We start from the raw sequence: 26,366 nt of genomic DNA, 5'->3' as shown, positions 1-26,366 counted from the left end.
TGGAATATCCTGGAAAGGAAAGCTTCTTCCTGGGAACAGATGCAGTGCAGATGAAGGAACTGAGAAAAGGAAATAGCATTTTTACAGGAGACAGGGTGGAATGTGATACTGCCCAGACAGCCATGGGGATTAGTAGGTTCATAAAAAATGTTGGCAGACAGTTTGTCTCGATAGATGGAGACAGATAGATTGAGAAAGGGGGGGAAGGTTTCCGAAATGGACCAAGTGAATTTAAGGCCAGGGTGGAAGTTGGGGGCAAAGTTGATTAAATTGATGAGCTCAGCATGGATGCATGGAGCAGCACCAAGCAGCGGTCACTGTAGCAGAGTGTAGCACTGTAGCAGTTGGGGAGCATTACTGGGGAACGCTTCGAACATGGACTGCCTTACATAGCCAGCGAAAAGACAGGCTTAGCTGGGATCCATGTAGGTATCTATGGCTACTCCTCAAGTATGGAGAAAATGGAAGGAGCTAAAGGAGAAATTGGTGAGGGTGAGAACCAGTTGTGCCAGATGGAGGAGGGTGATGGTGGAGGGGAACTGGTTGGTTCTTTTATTGAGAATGAAGCAGAGAGCTTAGAGGCCATCTTGATGAGGGAATAGAGTGTATAAGGACTGGACATCCATGATGAAAATTTAGCAGTCAGATCCAGGAAATTGAAAGTTAGTGAGGGGATTGAGAGCATGAGAAGTGTCATGGATTTAGGTGGGAAGGCACTGAGCCAAGGGGGATAGAGTGGAGTCCAGGTATGAGGGCACGTGTTCAGTGGGGCAGGAGCAGGCAATAAATAAAAAGTGCAAAAGAGGAAAAAGCAGGTATGTTTATGGGTTCAATAGTACACACTGTCCTCCCTTCTTGGGCAGTATTTCTTATGTGTCAAACCTGCCTCAAATCCTTGCTTTTCTTTCATTTCAGGTTTTTTTATTTCAGTGGCATTACGATATTTTTATCCATTTTGTCAGTCGCCATCTATATTCTGGTTTGCATACTTGAATTTGCATTGCATTCTTGATTCCAAGTTGTTAATGCAAATTAAACACAGTAGGGTTACAACACTGATCCCACTCAGCACCTCTCCCACCCTGCCCAGCTGCTTTCTTTTGATCTGTAAATTTGTTATTCACACCAAGGTTTTGACTTGAATGTTAAATGCTTCCACTTTTCCTTGCTGTACTTTTCTGAAGTACAAATTGGAATTTCATGATCCAAAGCAGGATCCAAAGTCTTTTGCTCATCCCCAAACCATTTCCCTGTGGGACCAAACTATTACTCATAGGCTTCTGACTACTATATCCATGCTGCCTGATGTATCTTTCCCATTTCCCCACATTATTTCTTTAGTCTTCCACACCTTTGAGATTCAGTGCTTCTCTAGATGCTTCTTCAATGTTATGAGATCAGCCTCCACCTCTCTAAGCAACACATGGCAGACTCCAACCATCCCCGAGGGAAAAAATCCACTCAGATCTCCTCTAAACCTCCTACCTCTTGCCTTCTATACTTTCTTGTCATTCCTATAGTGTAGTGACCCACGCTCTATGCAGTACTTCAGGCATGGCCTAATCAGTGTTTGATACCTGACAGCCCAGCTCATGTATTCTGTGCCACACCAATGGAATCAGCATCATATTTATCACTATTGATTCATATGTGAAATTTATGGCAATAGTATAGTGCATAGACAAAATATTACTATAGATTACAAAAATAACTCATGCAAAAAAACAAATAATGAGGCATCCCATATTCCTTCTTCACCACTTTATCATTTCTGCTACAACTTGTAAAGATCTATAGAAATCTAAGGTGCTTCTGTACATGAACAAAGGAACCTTAGTTCACTAATAGCAGCATCACAAGGGATGGGTGGTTTAAAGGCAGTTAGCATCAATGTTCCTTCTAATTTGTAATTACCTGTGTGTGCAAAACTCTTGTACTGTGAAACTTTTTGCCCAGTGACAAGATGTGTGTACTGAATAATTTATTGAATATAAGTAAGTCAGTTCTAAAATCTGCAGGCAAATCATTGCAAACTCCATGTTGTCAGTACCGTCCACATCAGAAACCGGAAAAGGAAATGTGATTGCATATGACCGTGAAATATACTTAACATGCAAATGAGGTAGAAGGTGGCAACCTTCTGTGCGCAGTTTAAATTCCTTTGTGCATTAGTAGCAAAAAATGTGTGTGCACATACAACTTAGAAGGAACATTGGTTAGCACTGTTACAAGTATTAACCCTTAACAGTTATGATCAGTTAGGCATAGAGAGTATCTGTATTTAATGGCAAGTATTGACTCAACTAACAAAGCATGTGAAATTGCAAACTAAATACCTGTGTGCACATTTACTAGGTTTTCCTGACCCTCCCTGAACACTCAAATAATAGAAAAGGTAATACCTTAGAAAAGGAGCCTATGCTGGCCAGACATTCCTTTTTGATCCCGATATAATCTCCATGTTTCTGACATAGGGTCATACACTTCTGTGATGGTTGGTCTTCACAGAGCTGTCACTGCCTACACTCCCAAAATCATTTTTTCCTTATTCTTATTATTTTCCTTATCAGATCAATCTCTGATTTTCCAATTTTGTTCACTCACATTCACCTGGATGTGGCCCAAGGATATAAGCTGTATTGCTTTGTGGCACTTTCCTCTAGCCTTGTGCCTTAGATGATTTAGAGTCCCTTTGAAGGGTCTCAGCCCAAAATGTTGACCTGTTACTCTTTTCCTTAGATGTTGCCAGACCTTCTGAGTTCCTCAGTCTGTGTTGCTTTGGTTTTCCAGTATCTGCAGAGGGGAAATGTCTGCATGCGTTCACCTTATCTGTACCCCTCATAATTTTCTATACCTCTATAAGATTTCCCCTCATTCTTCTGCACTCCAGGGAACAAAGACCGATTCTACCTTTCTCTATAACTCAGGTCCTCAAGTCCTGACAACATCCTTGTAATTTTTCTTTGCATGCTTTCAAGCTTATTGATATCTTTCCTTTAGGTACTTGACAAGAAATGCATACAATACTCCAAATTTGACCTCCCCAACGTTTTATACAACTTAGCATCCCAACTCCTGTATTCGTTGCCCTCGTTTATGAAGGCCAGATTGCCAAAAGCTCTTGTTATGATCTTATCTACCTGTGATGGCACCTCCAAGGAATTATAGATCTGTATTCCCAGGTCTCTTTGTTCGTCTGTCCTTCTACAGCTTTACCGTTCACTGTATAATACCTAGATCATGCTCCAAGCTTTGGTAGGCTTCCTCACCCCCAATCTTGGTCTCATCCACATATTTTCTCATCTAGTTATCATCTAAATAATTAATACAGATGATAAAGAACAATTGACCCAGCACTGATCCTTGTAACACACTACTAATCACAGGCCTCCAATCAGAGAAACAACCATCTACTACCACTCTGGTTTCTCCCACAAAGCAAGTGAGGATCTAATTGATGTATTCATTTTGAATGCAAGCAATTTAACCCTCTGGATCAGCCTTCCATGTGAGATTTTGTTAAAGACCTTCTAAGTACATATGGATATCCTCCACCTTCTTGGTAGCCTCAAAAAACTCTATAGGATTGGCCAACCACATACAAAACTATGTTGACTATATCTAATGAAGCCCTGTCTATCCAAATCCTGTTCCATAAAATATTTTCTCAATAATTTACCTACAATAGATGCCAGGCTCACCATCCTACAGTTTTCCAGCATATTTCTGGAACCTTTCTTGATAAATGGAATATTAGCTATCTGCAATCCTTCAGCACCTCTCCCATGGCTAAGGTCATTGTAAGTATCTCTGCCAGGGCAGCTGCAATTTCTGCACTAGCCTCCCACAAGGTTTGAGGAAATACCCTCTCAGACCCCTGGGGATTTATCCACCCTAATTTGCCTCATCTAGATATGGTCCCTGATCTCACTACTTTTTTTGCCTCAGTTCTGTAGTCGCTATGTCTGTCTCCAAAATAAATATGGATACAAAAACTTACTAAAGATCTTCCAAATCTCTTTCAGCTCCATGTGTAGATGACCACACTGATCATCAAGGATGAATTTTGTTTCTTGCTATCCTTTTTGCTCAAAATATAGCTATAGATAGAAACATAGAAAACCTACAGCACAATACAGGCACTTCAGCCCACAAAGCTGTGCCAAACGTGTCTTTACCTTAGAACTACCTAGGCTTACCCATAGCCCTCTATTTTTCTAAGCTCCATGTACCCATCCGGGAGTCTCTTAAAAGACCCTATCATTTCCGTTTCCACCACTGCCTCCGGCAGCCCATTCCACGCACTCACCACTCTACATAAAAAAACTTTACCCCTATCATCTCCTCTGTACCTACTTCCAAGCAGCTTAAAACTGTGTCCTCTAGTGCTAGCCATTTCAGCCCTGGGAAAAAGCCTCCGACTATCCACACAATTAGTGCTTCTCGTTATCTTGTACACCTCTATCAGGTCACCTCTCATCCTCCGTCGCTCCAAGGAGAAAAGGCCGAGTTCACTCAACCTATCCTCATAACACATGCTCCCCAATCCAGGCAAAATCCTTGTAAATCTCCTGTGCACCCTTTTTATGGTTTCCAACTCCTTCCTGTAGTGAGGTGACCAAATGGGGTCTGACCAGGGTCCTATATAGTTGCAACATTACCTCTCGGCTCTTAAACTCAATCCCATGATATATGAAGGCCAATGCACCATATGCCCTTAACCACAGAGTCGACCTGCACTGCAGCTTTGAGTGTCCTATGGACTCGGACCCCAAGATTCCTCTGATTCTCCAGACTGCCAAGAGACTTACAATTAATGCTATATTCTGCCATCATATTTGACCTACCAAAATGAACCACCTCACACTTATCTGGGTTGAACTCCTCAGCCCAGTTTTGCATCCTATCAATGTCCTGCTGTAACCTCTGACAGCCCTCCACACTGTCCACAACGCCCCCAACCTTTGTGTTTATCAGCTGTGTCATCACTTGCGATTCTCCTTCACCTTGTCTGTCAGAGCAAACTCATGTCCACTTTCAGCCTTCCTGATTTCTTGAACTGTAAGAGAATGAGGGGTGACCTTATAGAAATGTTTAAAGTTATGAAAGGCACAGATAATGCAGATTTTAAAAGTCTCCCTGGAGTAGGGGAGTCCAAAAGTAGGCAGTCCAAGATTTAAGATGAGAGGGAAATAATTTAGAAGGTATCCAAGGAGCAACCTTTTCATGCAAAGGGTGGTGAGCATATGGAATGAGCTACCAGAGGAAGTGAATGAAGCAGAATAAATAGTATCATTTAAGAAGCATTTATATACTGTAAGTACATGAAGGGGCATGGCTTATATGGATATGGGCCGAACGCAGGAAATCAGGACTAGCTGGGTTTGCACAGTGGACTTATTGCGCCAAAGAGCCTGGATTTGTGCTGTATTACTCTGTGACACTGTAACACTCCAGTGCCCTACCATTTACTATGCATTGTTTACATTCCCAAAATACACCCCCTCATTCTTGTCAGGATTAAATTCCATTTGCCATTGGTCAACCCAACTTTACAACTTGACCTATATCTTTGGCAAACTCCCTTGTTTTCTACGTCACCTATTTTCCTCCACTCTGCAGATATACTTATCATTCCTTCTACGTCTATATTCAAGTTGTTAAAGCATTTCATAAATATGGGTGGTTGAGGTTCAATTGTGTTCTGCTCCTCCCAATAAATCCTGTTTAATTGACTGTCACAAGCTGTTAACCTGATGTACCCAAGAACATCCAGAAGGAAGTAACTGGAAAAATATCAACCAACACAACATTCATTTTGTCAAATGCATTCCATAGATAACATTCCTGCAGACCATTGAAATTGCAACTACATTGTTTCTTAGGATGTCTGAACATAGTGTACTTACCTTCCTAGCCTTCAATTTGTTTGTCCAGTTCCATTTTCAAATAGAGTTGTCATGTCATTTGCCTTTGGCTATGTATATTGCACGAATGCTCCTTTAATACCACAGGAGCACGAAGGTAGTGCTTAGATTTCTTCTTCAGTCACTGCCAAAGTAACTGTTCTTTCCTGACTCACTGACCAGCTTTTTAACACTTCAGGAAATAGTAGATCCAGCAGTGCATGGAAATTAAAAGCTCATCCAGCAAGTTTCCCCTTGCATCATTCCACTCGTTAAAGCTTGAAGTGACACTCATGCACTTCATCATCAGTACAGTACGCTTATAGCATGAGATAGGGCTCTCATGTGTCAGGGTTACAAAAGGTGAGCTCTGCTAACTGGGGAGGTTTTGCAGCTGAGGCCAAGACTTGCTACTAGGCATTCCACTCTTCATTTTCGATTGCTTGTTCAGCATAGGTTTCATCCCAAAGGTTAATTGGCCATTATATCTTGGCTCCAGAATGTAGGCAAGTGGCAGATTGGGTGGAAGGGAGGGAAGAACATGACTTCTTTTGCTGATGTTACCTTGTTGCCTGGTATTTTGTTTTGTGTCCTGTGTTGTTCTGTCAAGCATTGTGGGCATGCTACGTTGGTGCCAGAATGTGTGGTAACACTCGTGGGCTGTCCTAGCACATCCTTGGGTGTGCACTTCTATTTTGCACAGGCCTGTCCTCACCCCATCCTCCCTCCACCCCACAGGGATAGGGTTCCTCTTGTCCTCACCTACCATCCCATTACCCTCCACATCCAACACATAATTTGTGCCATCTCCAATGGGATCCCACCACCAAGCTCATCTTTCCCTCCTCCCCACTTTCAGCTTTCCGTAGGGATTGCTCCCTACACAACTCCCTTGTCCATTCATCCCTCCCCACTGTCTCCCTCTTGGCACTTATCTTTGTAAATGGAACAAGTGTTACACCTGCCCCTACACCTCCTCCCTCACTACCATTCAGAGCTCCCAATCGAGCTTCTGGGTGAGGCAACACTTTACCTGTGAGTTTGTTGTGGTAACTTGTTGTATCCAGTGCTCCTGGTGTGGCTTCTTGTATATCAGTGAGACCCGATGTAGATTGGGAGACCGCCTTACCGAGCACCTGTGTTCTGTCCACCAGATAAAGCAGGATCTCCCAGTGGTCACCCATTTTAATTCCACTTCCCATTCCGATATGTCCATCAAAGTAGCTTGTTGAAAGTGCTTTAGTTCTATTTGCCTTTCAACAGTTTTTATTTCAGGTATTTAACAGCTGCAGTATTTTTAAAATTTCATTTTCAGAGATTAGAAGGTGTTGGTGAGAGGTATTTGGATGTTGATGGAATCAGTATCAAAGGATTAACCAAATGTACAACAAACATGTGGATCTGTGTGACAAACTCCTACTTCTATTGGCTACTGGACTTGCACTCAAATATGGCAGAAGGTCAGAAGTTAGGGGAGATTGGAAACCTAGGATTAATTTAAAAATAAGATGTTATTTAATCAGGTGTTATTTTATTTAATTTACTTTGCACTAATTGTTCCAATTACGTTTTCTTGTAAATATTTGTATAATTTGTTTGGTTTTCTTGTGAATGTTGCTAATATAATGCCATGTGCCTATGATATTGCTGCAAATAAGTTTTTAATTGCATCTATGTGTGCATGTAGTTTGCATATGACAATAAATGACTTTGAAGAATCAAAATAAATCAATAAACAGAAGTTGACAATGCATTTTTACACTCTGTAAAGTCTTGTTGTAACAAAGAGCCAGAGTTGGCCACTACTGTGCAGGAGAAGTAGGCAACCTCAGCCATGCAACCACATCATCTAAAGCTCATTCTTTCCTTAAATTTAACAGAATTTCCAAACAGTCGTGTTCAGTCTTATCCAGTTGCCTGGCAGAGGAATGGAGCTGTTGGTCAAGCAACATGAACTTAAGAGTCAGTGGTTCAAAAACAAAATGCTGTTATGCTGAAAATCTGGAATTTAAACAAACTTTGCTATTCAGCAGGAATGCAATGAATGTTTCTGGTTGATGACAATAGGAAAAAGAAATGATGTGAATTAAGTTCCTGAACAGAGAATTAAAAGCAGCATCTTGAATTGGTTAAGGCATTAGATAATTAACGGTGTGAGTTCACAGTAGAGGCCAAAATAAACTCACAACTAACTAAACAAATCTTTGTTTATCTCTAACATACAGGATTAATGAAATAAGATTGTGTTTTTTTTCCTTTTAAAGGGTGCGGGTGACAGCTTTGTGGGTGCCCTCGCTTTCTACATGGCTCATTATCCTTGCATGGAACTGGAAGAAATAAGCAGGAGAGCCTGTGACATTGCTGCGGTGAGCACCCAATCACAAGGAACTCAAGCTAGCTATCCCAGTCGAGCACAGCTCCCACGGGAATTCTTTTAGGCAAGATTGCCTGTTTCATGACAAAATGAAAAACTGAGGCATTCCATATGGTTATATTCAAAATCTTTATTATACAATTTACAGACAACAAATTGTAAATAAATGTGCAACAGAGCCGAGTCCCCTCTTGTTTTATTGGCTTCCTTTGAAATGTCACGTTCACCTTTCATGTCGGGCCAAAAGTTCAACTTGCATTCATTCCAGTTTCGGGAAATCTTGTTTGGATCCCAAAAAGTCCTTACTCAAAGCCAGTCCATTTAAGGTTCATGTGTTAAATTGACTTGATTTTCTTCTTTTCAAAGAAAAGGACATGCTTGTTGACTGCAAGAAAATTTGAAGTGTGATTTATAATAAAGTAGGTGGCCATTGGGAAGAAAATTACAACTTTCATTTATATAACCTCTGTAACAGAGCAACATTCTAAAGGGAGTATTAGTATCAATAACTATACAAATCAAAGGGAAATTAGCACTGTCAGAAAAAAAGATACAAGAGCAGACCAAAATCAAAAACATTTTTTTGACTGGAAATTTTAAGTTTGGAGAATAACATCTGATTAAATTCAGGTTGAATCCAGGATTACGGTGTGCAGAAATCAGTGAGCTCTAGGGATGGAGTAAATGGGGGCAAAGATGAGCAAGACAATGGAGGCATTTGAAAACAAAAATGAGTATTAAAAAAACAGGCTATTGTTCAAAAAGGAATCACAAAAAGTCAGTGAGCATGGGTGTAAAGAGCAGATAGGAATTGTGCAAGTTAGCAGATAGGCAGCAGTTTCCAATAATGAAGTTAACAAAGAGGGAAACAGGGCTGCATCCCCTTGGCCTCAATCAAGTTTATGTGAGGAATGCTGCTTTGAGACAATCTCATGAGAAAATTTCTGTGCGCAAAGACGCATCCCCTCGTATGTTGTGATGCCCATTCTACAGCTAAAGAAGAACTTTAAACAATAATTAAAAAGCACTTATTCTTATGATAGAAACATGTATGATCATGAGGGATAAAAATACATAGTTCCCCCCTCCCAGGGAGGAGGTGTTGATGCAAAAGGGCATAAGCTTCAGATTAAAGATTAACAGAAGTGTAGAGGCCAACTTTTTCATGTAAAGGGTGGTGCATATTTGAAATGATCTGCCAGAAATAGTGGTTCAGACAGCTACATGCGTACTAGGAATAGGAGGGGCTCAGGCTGAGATAGATGGCACTAGCTCACTGGGCAAAACAATCAGCTTGTTGGGCTGAAGGGCCTGGTTCCATGCTGTACGACTCTGTTTAGTACCAGTAACTGCCAGTGAGCGAAGCTCCTGATAAGAAACTAAGCTCTGTACAAATTTCTTTTGCAATCAATTGCAGCAGAGGAAATTGAAAAATAATTAATATCCATCAAAATAAAGCAAACCCAAGAATTTAACAGAAGCTCATTAAGAGAAAATATTAATGTCCAAAAGAGTCTTTTATAAAACTATTTAGAAAAGTGGAGATGTAAATCTATAAGCCAAGTGGAACATTAATGAAAAGCAATTGTTTAATTTCGCTCAACCAAATAAAAGACTGGCATCTTCAATGAGAAGTTAAATGTTCACAAGCAATTAAAACAAAGCTTTGCAAAACTTCTCCATGTGGAAGTGCACTAACCTCAACTTCGCAATAACACCGACAACAATAACTCATTTGAACAAGTGAAGAGACATCTTTGTTTCACAGCTGGGAAATAAATCACACCATGGATCTAAAGTTTTTCAGCCTTCTGATACCCATTTCATTGGAAATTACTTAATTTCTACCAATGTTGCCAGTGGCACTAGATTCTTTTTAAAAACAGCAAGCCAACATCCTGGAAGGCATTATGCTCCTAGAACCAAAGTCCAATTATTTTCATCACTCACACTACCCTCTAAGTGACGTAATTCCCCCTCAGATTCCCCTTAAATATTCACATTTCACTCTAAACATATGACCTCTACTTCTAGTCTTACCCAACCAGAGGGATAAAAGCCTGCAAGCATTCACCCTATCTATAACCCTCATAATTTCATACACCTGTATAAAATCACTTCTAATTCCCCTGCACTCCAAGAGAGAAGTCCTAACCTGTTCAATCTTTCCCTATAACCCAGGTTCTTATCCCCTGGCAACATAAGTCTTTGATTATAATAGAATTTCATGCTGATCTTGAATATTTGTCCTGATTCCAAATGGGTGAGTTTGCACAGCACTAAAATGGAAGATCTACTGGTGTGAGAACAGAATTAGAACTGGGACCTGAACAGTATGAGGAAATGTGTTGCTGGACTGAGTCTTAGCACGTGGACTTAAGAACATACCACAACCTTTACTTTGAAACATTTTAATTTGTCAGTGTTTCAAGTTATAACACTGTTACAAATTGCAACAATAAACACAGAATGGAAGCCAATAGCTTATTGCTAATAAACCACCGATGCCATCCACTCAAAACATTTTACTTTTGCCAATTTGTCTATCAGTTATTTTAACTGCCTGACATAGTATACTCTGACTCTTTACTTCCTCTTAACTGCCTATTACTTCCCCCGGGTCCCCTCCTCCTATGGTCCACTCTCCTATCAGATTTTTTCTTCTCTAGCCCTTGATCTTTCCCACTCACCTTGCTTCACCTAACATCTTCCAGCTATAGACTCTTTCTCCCTCCCCCTACCTTTGTATTCTGGCATCATCCCTCTTCTTTCTCAGTGCTGCAGAAAGATCTTCGCCCAATATGTTTATTCTTTTCCATAGATGCTGTCCGACCATCTGGGTTCCTCCAATATTTTGTCTGTGTTCCTTTGGATTTCTAGCATAGGAACACAGAAAACCTACAGCATAATACAGGCCCTTCGGCCCACAAAGCTGAGCCAAACATGTCTTTGCTTACTTCAGAAATTACCTAAGGTTACCCATAGCCCACTACTTTTCTAAGTTCCATGAACCTATCCAGGAGTCTCTTAAAAGAACCTGTTGTATCCGCCTCCACCACAGTCATCGGCAGCCCATTCCAGGCACTACCCACTCTCTGTGTAAAAACCTCATCTCTGATATCTCCCCTGTACATACTTCCAAGCACCTTATAACTGTGCCCTCTCATGCTAGCCATTTCAGCCCTGGGAAAAAAACTCTGACTATCCACACGATCAATGCCTCTCATCATCTTATACACCTCTATCAGGTCACCTCTCATCCTCCGTCACTCCAAGGAAAAAAGGCCAAGTTCACTCAACCTATTCTTATAAGGCATGCTCCACAATCCAGAAATGATAGGAGAAGACCAGAGGGGGTGTGGTGAAGCTGAAAGCCGGAAAGGTGACTCCCTCCGGTCTTCTCACATCATTTCGCATTTCTCCCTCCCCCTCCTACTTTCAAATCTCTTACTATCTTTCCTTTCAGTTAGTCCTGACGAAGGGTCTCGGCCCAAAACGTCAACATTACTTCTTCCTATAGATGCTGCCTCGCCTGCTGCGTTCCACCAGCATTTTGTGTGTGTTGCTTGAATTTCCAGCATCTGCAGATTTCCTCGTGTTTGCCTCCACTTCCTCATCCAGGTCATTTATAAAAATCACGAAGAGTGGGGTTCCTGAACAGATCCCTGAGGCACGCCATTGGTCACTGACCTCCATGCAAAATATGACCCATCTACAACCATTCTGCCTTCTGTGGGCAAGCCAGTTCTGCATCCACAAAGCAATGTCACCTTGGATCCCATGCCTCCTTACTTTCTCAATAAGCCTTGCATGGGGTACCTTATCGAATGTCTTGCTGAAATCCATATGCACTACATCTACTGCTCTACCTTCATCAATATGTTTAGTCACATCTTCAAAAAATTCAGTCAGGATCTTAAGGCACTACCTGCCTTTGACAAAGCCATACTGACTATTCCTAATCATATTATGCCTATCCAAATGTTCCTAAATCCTGCCTCTCAAGATCTTCTCCATCAAATTGCCAACCACTGAAGACTCACTGGTCTATAATTTCCTGGGCCATCTCTACTCCCCTTGAATAAGGGAACGACATCCACAACCCTCCAATCTTCTGGAACCTCTCCTGTCCTCATTAATGATGCAAAGATCATCGCCAGAGGCTCACCAATCTCCTCCCTCGCCTCCCACAATAGTCTGGGGTACATCTCGTCTGGTCCCGGTAACTTATTCAACTTGATGCTTTCCAAAAGCTCCAACACATCCTCTTCCTTAATATCTACATGCTTAAGCTTTTCAGTCCACTGTAAGTCATCCCTGCAGTTGCCAAGATCCTTTCACGTAGTGAATACTCTTCCAAAGCACCTGCAGACTTTTTCATGTTTATTGTTTACTTGTGTTGAGAGTTGTGGTTTGTGTTTGTTTGATGGTTGTATTACAAAACAAAACATTAAAGTGCTGTGCAGTTTAGAAGCTGTATAAAAATTTCCTGCTCAGAACAATGGCTGGTCGACACATGTAAAAAAAAACTTAGTGGGAATGTTGTAGATATGAGAATAGGTGGCTTGTTCGATAAAGAGTGTTGAGTAAAGCCAGCAACTGATGTGACAGATGCTCACGTTACATTTACCTCTAGGATCATGTTTCCTTAATACCAACTTGTCCCGGAGTCGACTCCGCTTTGTATTGAAGCAGTACCCAGTTCCGGCTGCACTTACCATCTGCACAAGGATGGACCTGTGGAAAATCAACAGTCAGTCCTTGTGTTGTTGGGAAACAGAGACCAAGACAACTTAGGTAAATCTCTCCAGTATAACATCAGAATTTTTAATACACCTCTCAAATGTCATACTATATTGTTGATATCCCAATTGACCTCATTATAGTCCTTGCACTTTATTTTACCTGCACTGCACTTTTGTCTGTAATTGTAACACTATATTCAGTGTTGTTTTATTTTAACTACCTACATGTAACAAAACATTTTTCATTGCATCGTGTATCAAGACCATAAAAGTGCTAAATCAGTGAGATTAAAAAAATGGAGCAACAATGGGCAATGGTAGGTTTTCACATTTAATTGTCATTTAACCATACCCATGAGTATAGCCAAACGAAACAGCGTTTCAAAATGCAAGGGAGATGATAAGGGGGATCAAAGGTCTTACCCGATGGAGTTCTAGCAGATGGGAATTTTGAAGCAAACTTGGAATGCTCCAAGATTTTCTTTATCAATGTATTGCTAGTATGGTGGTTGGCGCGTGGCCAAGTGGTTAAGGCGTTCGTCTAGTTATTTGAAGGTCGCTAGTTCGAGCCTTGGCTGAGGCTGCGTGTGTGTCCTTGGGCAAGGCACTTAACCACACATTGCTCTGCAACAACACCGGTGCCAAGCTGTATGGGTCCTAATGCCCTTCCCTTGGACAACATTGGTGGCATGGAGAAGGGAGACTTGCAGCATGGGCAACTGCTGGTCTTTCATTAAAAAAAAACCTTACCCTGGCTTGCAAACTTTCCAAGGTGCAAATCCATGGTCTATCTAGACTAATGGAGGCCTACACACTAGCATGGTGATTGACACAATGACAGAATTAGATGGTGTGGCAAAAATTCAACCTACTGCTTTGGAAAGTGTGTAGAAGAGGCTCACCAAAACATTGCATGAATTAGAGAGTATTATATATCAAGAGGGGTTGGACAAATTTGGATTGTTTTCACTGGAGCATCAGAGGCCGGGGGAAACCTGAAAGTCATAAATTAAGAATGGCGTAAATTGAATATAAAGTCAGAATCCTACAGGATAGAAAAGTCAAAAGCTAGACAGCATAACTTTAAGGTGAAAGATAGATAGTTCAAAGGGGATGTGCAAGTTTATTTTTAGAGAGACGAGTGGGTTCCTGAAATGTGCTGTTAGGGGAATATGGTGGAAACAGGTACAAAAGCAATACCAAAGAGTCTTTAAGGCAGGGAGGGTATGATGTATACCCTCCCTGACCAGATACGCAGACCACGTACAGGCACATGGAATTAACTAGACTGGAATCATGGTCAGCACAGACCTGGCTGGCTGAAAGACCCATGGCCATCCTGCACTGTTACCTCGAGAGCTAATACACGGCAAGGAACACTGAAGTGCATTGAGACTGGTGGAGGAACACACTGGAGTAAGATGAACCGAGGTGAGGATTGCAGTAACGTGCTGATATCTGGATTGGTCATGGAAATGAAGTGAAGTGAAATCACATATAAGAAAGGCCAGGAGGAAAATGTCCAGCTTGGGCTCTGGAAGATGTCAATGGGGATGATATTGGAGGTAGATTCAATTACCATGTTCAAATATCTTGGTAAAAATATACAGAGCTTTCAGAAAGGTGAGGCAGTAGGGCTAGTACAGACTCAACAGGCTGAAGGGCTTTCTTCCACGCTGTAACTATTTTACAATACCATACTTGAAAATCAGTTCTCTTGAAGCCTAGGATCTATTGTAAGTCAGGGCTTGGGGTATAAAGTTCAGCTGCAGGGTAGAGTGGAAATCAAAGTGCTGCAGTCCAATACAATTTGTGGTTTGTATCATCAAATTATGAATTACTAGCTCGGTGTGAGAATTCAGGCATTTTAATTTGTGAAGGACATTAACCATGCTTCAGCAATGATTACACTCTTCCAAGAAGTGGATGGCTCTTTGCCAGTGTAAGCATTTCATTTGCTCTAGGCTTAACTGATTGGTTGGGGATTTCTAAAATTTCAATTACACAGCTCTTCTAAAGAAAACCAGGTTAATAACTTCGTCCCTGAAAATGTGAAAATGAAACACTCCATCTCCTTGAATCAGTTGTAATCATTGTGACACATACAATGACCTCTACAGCCTGGGTCAGAGAGAGAGAGAGAGAGAGAGAGATGGGGGTGGAGAAGGAGAGAGAGAGAGGAGGGAGAGAGAGACGGGGAGAAAGGGGAAAAAGGGAGAGGGGAGAGAAGGGGAGGGGGAGAGAAGGAGGAGGGGAGAAAGGGGGAGAGAGGGAGGAGGAGGTAGGAGAGAGAGGGTTTGAAATAAAAACTATATCCTCTTCAAGGATTCACACCTCAATCCGTTACTTAATTGTAAAGTACATCACTGTCAAACACAATCTCAATGGATACATACAAAATAAGATGTCCTCCTTCAGAGGAGGAACATTGCGTAAACAAGAGATTCTGCAGATGCTGAAGATCTGGATGAGGGTCTCATTCCAAAAGTCCAACTGTTTATTCTCCTCTACAGATACTGTTTGACTTGCTAAGTTCCTCCAGCACTTTGTGTGAGAAATACTACATAATCTTTAGTTCCAAAAAGCTTAGTGCAGCAACTTCACATATCAGCAACTACTAGACAGGAATCAAGAGTTATTATCACTGATTTATATGACGTAAAATTTGTTGTGTTGAGGCACCAGTAGCTAAATAAAGATAAAAATGAACAGATAGTGCAAAAAAAGAGGCAGGGTACATGCACTTTTCAAATCTGTTGGAATTCTTTGAGGAAATATCAAGTAGGATAGACAAAGGAGAGTCAGTGGATGTTCTTGACTTGGATTTTCAGAAAACCCTTTGACAAGGTGCTGCATATGAGGCTGCTAAAAAAGATAAGAGCCCTTGGTATTACAGGAAAGATACTATGATGGGTGGAAGATTGGCTGATTGGCAAAAGACCAAGAGTATGAATAAGAGGGCTTTTTCTGCTGTTGACCAGTGGTGTTCCACAGGGGTTGGTATTGCGACCGCTTCTTTTCACACTATACATCAAAGATTTGGATGACAGAATTAATGGCTTTGTGGGGAAAGTTTGCAAAATATATAAAAATAAGTGGAGGGGCAGGTAGTGTTTGAGGAAGCAGGGAATCTGCAGAGACTTATAGACAGATTAGAACAATGGTCAAAGAATAGGCAGATGGTATATAGTGTAGGAAAGTGTATGGTCATGAACTTTGTTAGAATGAATAAAGGCATAGATTATTTTCTAAACAGGGAAGGAAATCAGAAATCAGAGGTGGAAGGGGACTTGGAAGTCCTTGTGCAGGATTCCCTGAAGGTTAACTTGCAGGTTGATTTGGTGGTATGGAAGTCAAATTCATTACTTTCAAGAGGACTAGAATATAAAAAAAAGATGTAATGCTGAACACAGTTGGAGTATTGTGAGCAGTTTTTGGCAGCTTATCTAAGAGAAGATATGCTAGCATTGGAGAGGGTCCAGAGGAGTTCCTGAAATTATTCCAGGAATGAAAGGGTTAACATGAGGAGTGTTTGATGGTTCTAGGCGTGTACTAGCTGGAGTTTAGAAGAATAAGGGGGATCCCACTGAAACCTATCAAATATTGAAAGACCTAAATGGAGTAGATATGGAGAGGGTGTTTCCTATAGTAGGGGAGTGTAGGAGCAGGGGACACAGCTTCAGAATAGAGGGATGTCTCCTTAGAACAGAGATAAAGAGGAATTTCTTCAGCCAAAACATGATGAACCTGTGGAATTCATTGCTGCAAGTGGCTGGGATGCCAAATCATTGGGGATATTTAAAGCGGAGGTTGATGAGTCCTTGATGAGTAAAGACGTTAAAGGTTCCAGGGAGAAGGCAGAAGACTGGGTTGAGAGGAATAATAAATCAGCCATGATAAAATGGAAGAGAGGCTCGATGGAACAAATGGCCTAATGCTGCTCTCCTATGACATATTCATATTCTCTTACAATGAAGTCTAGGACCCTTTATTTTGTTTTTTTTTATTTTCTAAGCAAGTGGATGATCTTGTATTTTTCTGTTATCTTCCATCTGCCACTTCTCTGTCCATTTACTTACTCTGCCAACGTACCCCTGAAGCTTCTTTGCATCCGCACTTAAGCAGTCCACAACCCCACCTAGCAGTAATCTTGGATACATTACACCTTCTTCCAAATCATCTGGAACTTGTGGCTCCAGCCTTAATCCTTTTGGTCAAAATCTTTGTCCAGCTGCAACCTTCCAATTCATTGGGGACCCATTTATTTTTATCCTCTTTTCTGTCTGCTAACCAGCATACAGTTCAGGACAACATATTACCTCTAATATCATGTATTCAAATTCTTTTCCAATCATCATTTGGGTGGCACTTTATCAAAGACCTCCTGAAAGTTCAAACAGACTACATTAATTAGGTGGAGGTACGAGAGACTGCAGATGCTGGAATCTGCAGTAACTCAGCAGGTCAGGAAGTATCTATTAAAAGGAAATGGACAATGTTTCAGCTCGAAACCCTTCATCTAGACTGAAGAGTCTAGGCTTTCCCTTAGTGTCCTAGCTATCTCCCCTCTGTCTTTCAGTCCAGATAGCCTGAAACATCAACTGTTTATTTTCTACCATAGATGCTGCCTGATCAATAGAGTTCTTCCATCAAGTCACATATTTCATTGATTAGTTTTTCAAATTCTAATCCCCTAGTTTCAACCATACCTGGCATACATTAAACATCTGTCGCATATCTGTGTAACCCTCTCAACCTTTGACAGACTTACATCTACCCTGCAGAAAGAAAAGGGCAACAAGCCCATGGGAATGCCATTACTTCCATCTCAAAAACCAGCCTTGCACCTGCATAGGATTAATGTCCTGCAATTCCCTATCCAACATAAGCACCTCATGTACATATGGGACAGCTCACCTCTTCACCTGGCAAGGACAAGTAGCACACTTGCCATCATCATTGTCATCCTGAGAATCAACTGGAATAAAACACAAATATAGTACTACAAGAACAATTCTAAATTAACCAATGATTGGGCCCTCTTCAGAATTAACTCTGGCAAAGAGTCACCAAATCTACAGGGTGTGTCCTAAAATTCAGGATTGGATTCTTAAACAGAGAGCCAGTGATTATCATTAGCCCTGTCCAGATGGAACTAAATAGTTTCTCTTGTCCTTTCCTTGATATGTTCCTGCTGTGACTGGAAGAAGAAATTGACCACAATTATATTTGTCATTATTACTGCTTCTTTAGTCAGTTAGTTTAGGCAGATGACTGCTTACCAAACAAATGTAACAACCCTATTTAAACCAATATATCATTGTGGTTTTTGGACAAAACATAAGGAGCTTGACAGCTTAAGATAATAAGAGCCTGTCAGTAAAACAGTTCCATATATTTTGACTCTTAATAGTAGACACTCTTGGTTTTGTTCTCACTAGACAACTGAAAATACACATTTCATTATTCAGCCCCAGCTGGAGCAGTTTATCCAGTCCTTCACAGTTCAAGAAGGATGCAAAGGCTTTAGAGAAGAGTTTTAAAAGATTAATTCTAGATATGCAGGGGTGCAGTTACATGGATAATTGGAAAAGCTGAGGTTAATCTCCTGGGAGCAGGGAAGGCTATATGATTCAACAAAGGTAGTTAAAATTTTGAAGAGATTGGGTGAAAGAACTAAACAATGTTTGCATTGGCTGACAGGTTGATAATTAGAAGGCACCAATTTAAGTTGGGTGGGGAAGAAGCAGAGGTGGCGTAAGCAGAAATTGAAATTTATACATCTCAAGATGCTGAAAATCTCAATTATAAACAAAAAACACTGCAAGCACTCCACAGAAAGAGATAGTTTCATTGTCCTATTCCTTTCCCCTCTCCCTGCAACTTTGAATAATCTATTTCCTCACTTTCCTAAAGAACTGTCTTCAACTAGAAACATTCACTCTGCTGCTCCCTTCATGACTCAGTTCAGAGTCCCAATTTTGACTAGCAACCTATCTGGGTAAAGAACAGTTAACAGGAACAAAACTGTCATTACCTGGAGAGGAACTGTACTGAGCAAAATGCTGGAGAATGGAGAAAGTGCAAGACCTGTAAATTTTACAAACTCCTCTTTTAGACAGTAAGCACATACCCACTGGCAAATAGATTTCTTCTCCTACAATTCTATGAACGTGCTTTGTGACAGGAGACCAAAAAAGCCTTCAGGACCATCAAATCTTCATCCTATGAAATTTACATTTTTCAATTACTAACAATTCAGTTTATTTTTCTCCTTATTGGATTTTAAAGAAATAGCTGTAAGGAGATAACTCTGATTTCCATTCCCATTCCAACACGTCGGTCCATGGCTTCCTCTCGGACCAGGATGAGGCCACCTTATATTCCACCTGGGTAGCCTCCAACTAGAAAGCATGAACATTGATTTCTCTATCCGGTGAAAAAAATCCCTCCCACTCCCTTTATTCCCCCGTTGGTGTTTTATCTCTTCTCACCAGCCTATCACTTCCCTCTGGGTCCCTTTCTCTCTCCCTTTCTCCTATGGTCCACTCTCCTCTCCTATTAGATTCCTTCGATGCCAGCCCTCTACCCACCTGGCTTCACCTATCATCTTCTAGCTATCCTCCTCCCCCCCCCCACCCCCAATATTTTTATTCTGGCATCTTCCTCTTCCTTTCCAGTCTCAGCCCAAAACGTCGACTACTTATTCATTTCTATAGACGCTGCCCGACCTGCTGAGCTGCCCCAGCATTTCGTGTGTTGCTCTAGTTATCCTCATGTTGCCTTGTCAATCAAAGAAGTTCTCCCGAGTTTGAGGTGGGATAAACCTCACCCACCAAACAGCAATGAGCAAGTGAGGACACAGTTTCCTACACACAGGATACAATCTCTGCCAAACTTATTCAGTTATTAAACACATTGGAACGAGTTAGTGTACTTGTTCAAAAATGCACCAAATCCAAATGCAAACTGCAACAAAATCCACTTCATTGTTTAACTTCAATTGTTTCATTCATCTTTATCACCTTGAAACTGTCTGGTCATTAATTAGGCAGAATATAGCATTAGACACCCAAAGGAAGAGGTTTAGTGCAAGAACCGAGGAACCAGAAATACTGCTTCTGGTAAGACCACAGCAAAGTCCACTTCAAGATGCACTGAAAGAGGATTCAAAGTTCAACGTACATTTATTAGCAAAGCATGTATACAGTACACAACTGAGATTCCTCTTCCCACAGGCAGACACAAGCAAAGAAAGACGGTAAAACCCATTCAAAGAAAAACCCCACACAACAAAGACCACCAAACACCCAATGCACAAAACAACAAATTGAATGAACAACAGAAAGTGAATAAATAACAGATAGGATGTTAACCATCAAACCTCAGAGTCCCCAACAGAGAGTCCACATCCATGAGCTGCTAAGGAGAGTGAAACCAATCAAGAAGCCGATGACTGCAGGCCACAACCACCGAGTCAGTCAGTTCAGTGCTGTGTCGGTGACTGCAGGACACAGCCGCAGAGCCAGTTCTGCGCTGAAGTATCTCGGTCAAATCGCACAAATAATAAAAGCAGAGTGAACAGAAGTACATGGAACATGAACTGCCGAGTCACCAAAGTGAGCAATAGCCACAGAGCGCATTTGGTGCTAAGGACATTAAACTTAAAACTGCAGAGTCCCCAATAGTGAATCTACAGGAGATGAACTTTGATTAGGAATCAAATTTTGCAGCATGGGACCCAAGACTCCTGTAACTTCCGCTGGCAGCAGCGAGAGGGAGACTGGTCAAACACAGACAGATGGCACTGAAGACCCATTCGTTTTCCGCTCTTGTCCTCGTCAGCTTTAGTCTTGCTTGATGCTTTATTCAGCCGGAGTTCATGGGTTCGTGTTCCGCCATTAGGAATCGATGCCCACCCCTCTCATCCTCATTGAATCCTCCAAGAGATTGCAAAAATGCCAGATTATGTAGTCCACTCAAAAATACATCCTTAAAATAGAAATTACAGGCTGCCATCAATCGCAGTTCAGAAGAAAAAATATATTTAAAAGATGAAGAGTAATTTCGTGAGCTGTCTGCAGGATGTCACCATTGGTTGCTGGCGCCACCTTGTCAGATTCGAGTTTCCAACTCCAAATATAAAGCAGCTATTCTATAAATGAGATAAACATTGATGAGAAAGAAGGCTGCGAATACCTTTATCAGCAACAGTTATAGGGACAAGCACTAGGCTGTCACCCATATCCCCAATGAAGGAGGAATGATACATGATCAAGTTCTCTCCACCACAGGAAGAGACTGAGTACAGTAATTATATTAAAAAGTGCCACTGACAAGGAGGACATCAATAAACTGGAAGCATCAGTCTTGCAGAAGCAGGGTAAACAGTACTTAGTGAGTAATGTAAAGGTTACTGTTGAAATAGGAACAGGTATCACAAGATGGTTATAGTAATCTGGTACTGATGCACAGTTACTGCTTTCTTTTCTTCACCGTTGTGAGAAGGTCTTCACAGGGGCCAATGTGGTGCTGGATGGTCTTGTGGACCTGCTCGTTTGTGATGTGGTCCAAGTATGAGATGCTCAAGATGTTGCAATAGCATCTCATTTCCAATGCCGGTTTCTTCCTCTGTAGCTCTGCTGTGAGTGTCCATGTCTCACATGTGTACAGGAAGATGGAGAATACCAATGCACACAGGAGTCTGATCTTGTACTTCATGGTGATGTTGCTGTCCCTCCATATTGTCTTGAGTTTGGATAACGTAGTCAATGTCTGTGCGGTTCTTGCCAGGACTTCTGGCCTTGATCCTTCATCATTGATGACTCTATAAGGAAGTGTAATATTTCTGCTCACGAGATTTGATGAAGTTCCAAAGTATTTATATGTCAATGCTGCTGCCACCTCTCCAAAAGTGATATGACACATGGTCAGAGCATTCAATTAATGTACCTCCTGACAAGGTTTCTTGCATTCAATTCTTGAAACTAGATCAATATGTTGATTAAAAGGGCCAAGAAGATGGTCTATGAAAATTCTAATTTGCATCAGAATGCTTTTAATCTTGTTAAATTGTTTTATTTTTGTTGGGATTATAGAGTCCATGGAGAATGCTACTTTCTACACTTGCAATAGCTATATTCAGTTTTGTTACCTTAGCCATGTGACTTCATTCCCAAGATATGCAAAAAACTTACCAGGATACAGCTCGTTTCTGAATTAAAACATCACCAACATGAAAAAAAGACACCATTGGCCACTAAAGGAATAACTAACTGACCTCAATCCACCAATGTCTTCCTAGTGCCATAGATTTTACACAGATTTGGGGTGAAGAACCTACTACTTATCTTCATTGTCATATGCCAAATTGCCACACACTAAAAACCTGACTGTTGGCATTTCTTGCTGTAGAGTACATCAGCAAGGAGTCAAGAGTGATGAGCGAACAACTAAATTCTTGCCTCAGCTTCAGCCATCAGATACCCACTCAAGCCTTATGAGGCATCTAAGCTATTTTTTCCGTTGGTGTGGAAGAAAAGGAAAGCCAGCTGATTCTTCAAATTCCAATATTACCCCTTTGCTTTTAGTGGAATGTAGGTATTGCTAGACAAGAAGACTGTGATCCGCCTAATTTGCCTTTATTCAGTTGGTATAACAAGAATGAACTTGACAAATCAAGTCTGCAACAGAAGCAACATGTTACAAAAGGAAACCCCTGCTGTATTATTACATATCACAACTCTAATTGCTCATATGCTCTAACTGAAAATACATTTTGCCGACAGAAATAATGGTCAAAAAAGCTGCTCAAGGAAGTTTTCAATTTACCAGATTAATTTCTGGTGAGCTTTTCCAAACAAGATCTTTGAAATATGTGTCCAAAAATTAATTCCTAACTTATCCCTTCATCATGCACAGGCTGTCAACTCATATTCTAAAATGAACCTCCAGGGTCTAAAACACCATTAGTTATTAATTCAATGGGGAAAATTTCCAAATTACATTTTCTTTTTCCTCCCTGTCTCACCTATTCCGGTTGTGTTCTCTGTATCTTTTTAATTGCTGTTATATTATTTCTGTATGTTGACAAGGACAGTACACAATTTCCCAAGTGGAATAACACCAGTGATTCATAAAGTAGTGGGATTACATGCACACTATTTTGAGCTCAGTGGTGGTTGGCCATTGTGTCTCATGATGACAGGAAACCCATGCAAGGAAGTTTTTAAAATGGAAAATCCATTACACTGGGGCAGTTCTACTCTCTCAACCTCAGAAGTCAGGTGGTTTGAACAAGCATCACAACCAAGGGTCTTCCTTAATCGCAATGGATGACCACGATGTCTTCTGAACCTTGTCATGTTCTTGGCTCTCCAGAGTAATGTGGTACCACCTTCCTAGATTTTGGATCTCACTGTAGATTTCATCCACCCAGTCTGCCAGAGCTGACTGCATGCTAGGTCAACATGTCCCTATCACACCAGGCCATGAGGCAACCAGCTAACCTCAGTATTGATCTATGAAATTATTCCAATATTTGATCTGCTTTACTCACTGGCACTGCACATTGCTGCAACAGCTTCCATTTATTGCCAATTGCTACACTATCTATCATTTTCCCTGTCCAATATGTTTTCCTTCAAGGGTTGCAGTCCTTTTTGGGGTACTAGTAAAGTACAACATTGAATCATATATACGAGTCTGATCCAAATCTCCTTGTCTTTTCATGCTCTGGTTTTGAGTCCACCATCTTTTTTTATAAAGTTAGTTATTACACTTCCAATACCTCCAAATTATGAAGAAGGCTAAAGCAACCTCCCCATTCTCTGGGCTCATAACAGTCATGTTTGGAATCAACGAATTACAGTTGGCCCTCCTTATGCGTGGATTCAACCAACCGCGGATCGGGAAAACCTGGAAGTTCTCTCTCCAGCACTTGTTGTTTGAGCATGTACTATACAGACATTTTTTTCTTGTCATTATTCCCTAAACATTACAGTATAACAACTATTTACATACATTTACCTTATATTAGGTATTATAAGTAATCTAGAGATGATTTAAAGTATACAGGAAGATGTGCATAGGTTACCGCAGATCGGGATTAAAAGAAACGGAAGTTCTCTTACTAAGTAAGTCAGAATAGGTACATCCGGTATTATTTAGCGTCAGTTAGTCAAATGTTTGTCTTAGTATATAGTATATATTTTACCTTTCTATGCATATAAAATACTTAAGAAACATACGTATTTCAATAATTAAACCACTGCGTTGCTTAGTAATAATTGTAGCTTTCATCGAGGCAGGGCCTTTCACATGCTCCATTATTCTCACTTTATCCATTATCCTTTAAAATTGTTCCGATCGTTGACCAACTGCAGCCTAACGCTTTTCCAATGACCGATGGTGTTTCACCTCTTTCCGATCGCTTTATTATTCCCACTTTATTTTCAATCGTGATTGTTTTCCATCAACGGAACAAAACCACTGCGGATTCAGAGCTCTGCTGGGTCCTAAAGACTGGCGCACTGAGACAGGTTAAATAAGATGTTTTTTGGTATCCGCGGGGGGTCCCGGAACCAATTCCCTGCGGTTAAGGAGGGCCAACTGTATGTATCTTTTACAAGGATGGTCTCAATGAAAGATTACAGTGGGTCCATGAGGTTTTGATAATGCTGTGGTAATTTTGTTAAGAAATTCACAAAAAAGTGAACACAAATACTGACTTTTAATAAACTCAAGAGGTTCTGCAGATGCTGGAAATCCAAAGCAATGCACAAAAAAGCTGGAGGTATCAGCAGGTCAGGCAGCATCTATGGATAGGAATAAATCGTCAATGTTTTGGACCAAGATTCTTCTTTAGGACTGGAAGTGAAGGAGGAAGACGCCAGAATAAAAAGCTGGGGGTGGGGAGGGGAGGACTGGCTAGAAGGTGATAAGTGAAGCCACATGGAAATGGTAAAGGGCCTGAGAAAAAGGAATCTGATAGCAGAAGAGAGTGGATCAAAAGTTCAAAGGTTCATTTTATTATCAAAATATGTATGCAAAATACAGATTTGTCTTCTCCAATAACCATAAAATACAGAAAAAACCATGGAAGTTGTTAAGGCCACCCGCCTGCAAGAAAAAGAAAAAGGAACAAAACTCACAAATCCCAAACCCCCAACCTCTCCGTCACACAAAAACTAACAAATCACCCAACCAGACATGGCAGCTAAAACATCAAAGCCCAACCTCTCCCTCACAGAAAAACTAACAGATCACCCACCTGGACTGGACAGCTAAAACATCAAACCCACCCCAACCTCCTCCCACACAAATATAGCAACAATATCAAACACCCAAACCCCTTCCTCACTGAAAAAGTCGGCAACAAGAAGAAATCACAGAAAAACTCAAGGAGACCAATATAAACTACAGTCCACATAGGTAATCACATATGTCTTGGAATTTTAAAAACATCCTTCATAAACATCAAGGGGAGCAACAGCTCGAACTCAGTCCTTGCTTGGGCCTTCATCTGGAATTTTCTTGGGGAACAGCAGAGTGCTAGATAATTCGATTGAACTCCAAAACTGTAAGTCAAAGGTTCCCACAGTTTCCAAAACACAATTAAGATTAAAAGAGCAGTAAAAGGCATAGATAAGGTGAAATAATTGACTATTTGGAAGGTGCAACCCGAGGAGTCACTGTTCGCTGACACCATCTTAAACAGATCATAGGAAAAAGGAAAGGAGGATGGGCACTAGAGGAGGATATAGGCAGGTGAGTAGAAGAGGTAAGAGGCCAGTGTGGGGAAAAGAAAAGTGAAAGGGGAGGGAAAGAATTACCAGAAGGAGAAATTGATGTTTATGCTATCAGGTTGAAGACTACTGAGATAGAATATGAGGCGTTCCTTCTCCATCTTAAGAGTGGCCCTATCGTGGTAAAAGAGACGGCCATGGACAGATATATCAAAATGGAAATGGGAGTTAAAGTGGTTGTGCCACCAGGAAATTCTTCTTCTGGTGGATGAAGCAGAGATGCTCAACAAAGCGGTCCCCCAATTACGTTGGGTCTCACCAATACAGAGAAGGCCGCAATCAGGAGCACTGGATACAATATATGGCTCCAACGGATATGCAGGTGAAGAGTTGCCTCCCCTGGAAGGACTATTTGGAGTAATGAATGCAGAACACTGACTTAACTTCTATAACATTAATTTAGAAAAATGTTATACAGCGACTTTCCCAAGTCTCTTATGGAACCTAGTTTTTGACAGAAGATAATTGGAGACAATATAAAAAGCATCATTACTTACTTCTAAAACACTATCCAGGTCATTAACTACCTAATTCT

The 26,366-nt window shown here is 41.0% G+C and overlaps 2 protein-coding genes across 3 annotated transcripts in view; one reads left to right on the top strand and one right to left on the bottom strand.

Annotated features, from left to right (window-relative positions):
* The window catches only part of rbks (ribokinase), a 162,028-nt gene extending 153,565 nt beyond the window's left edge, over positions 1–8,463 (top strand). The window contains exons 8-9 of one of the 2 annotated variants that reach the window (XM_059982818.1): positions 7,222–7,366; positions 8,171–8,314. In XM_059982818.1, the coding sequence (XP_059838801.1) occupies positions 7,222–7,366; positions 8,171–8,181 (156 nt within the window). In that variant the 3' untranslated portion in view covers positions 8,182–8,314. Of the gene's footprint in view, positions 1–7,221; positions 7,367–8,170 lie in introns of both variants that reach the window. The other variant, XM_059982817.1, reaches the window with a different exon arrangement.
* mrpl33 (mitochondrial ribosomal protein L33) overlaps positions 8,391–26,366 on the bottom strand; it is a 106,278-nt gene continuing 88,302 nt past the window's right edge. Inside the window, exons 4-5 of the mRNA XM_059982825.1 lie at positions 12,911–13,017; positions 8,391–8,665 (exon numbers count right to left, since the gene is read on the bottom strand). Of these exons, the coding sequence (XP_059838808.1) occupies positions 8,616–8,665; positions 12,911–13,017 (157 nt within the window). The 3' untranslated portion in view covers positions 8,391–8,615. The remainder of the gene's footprint in view (positions 8,666–12,910; positions 13,018–26,366) is intronic.

The sequence above is a fragment of the Hypanus sabinus genome, chromosome 10 (genome assembly GCF_030144855.1).
Source record: "Hypanus sabinus isolate sHypSab1 chromosome 10, sHypSab1.hap1, whole genome shotgun sequence".
NCBI classification, from domain to species: Eukaryota; Metazoa; Chordata; class Chondrichthyes; order Myliobatiformes; family Dasyatidae; genus Hypanus; species Hypanus sabinus.
The sequence above is the reverse complement of the archived record's forward strand: the minus strand, read 5'-3'. Positions and strand labels throughout refer to the sequence as shown.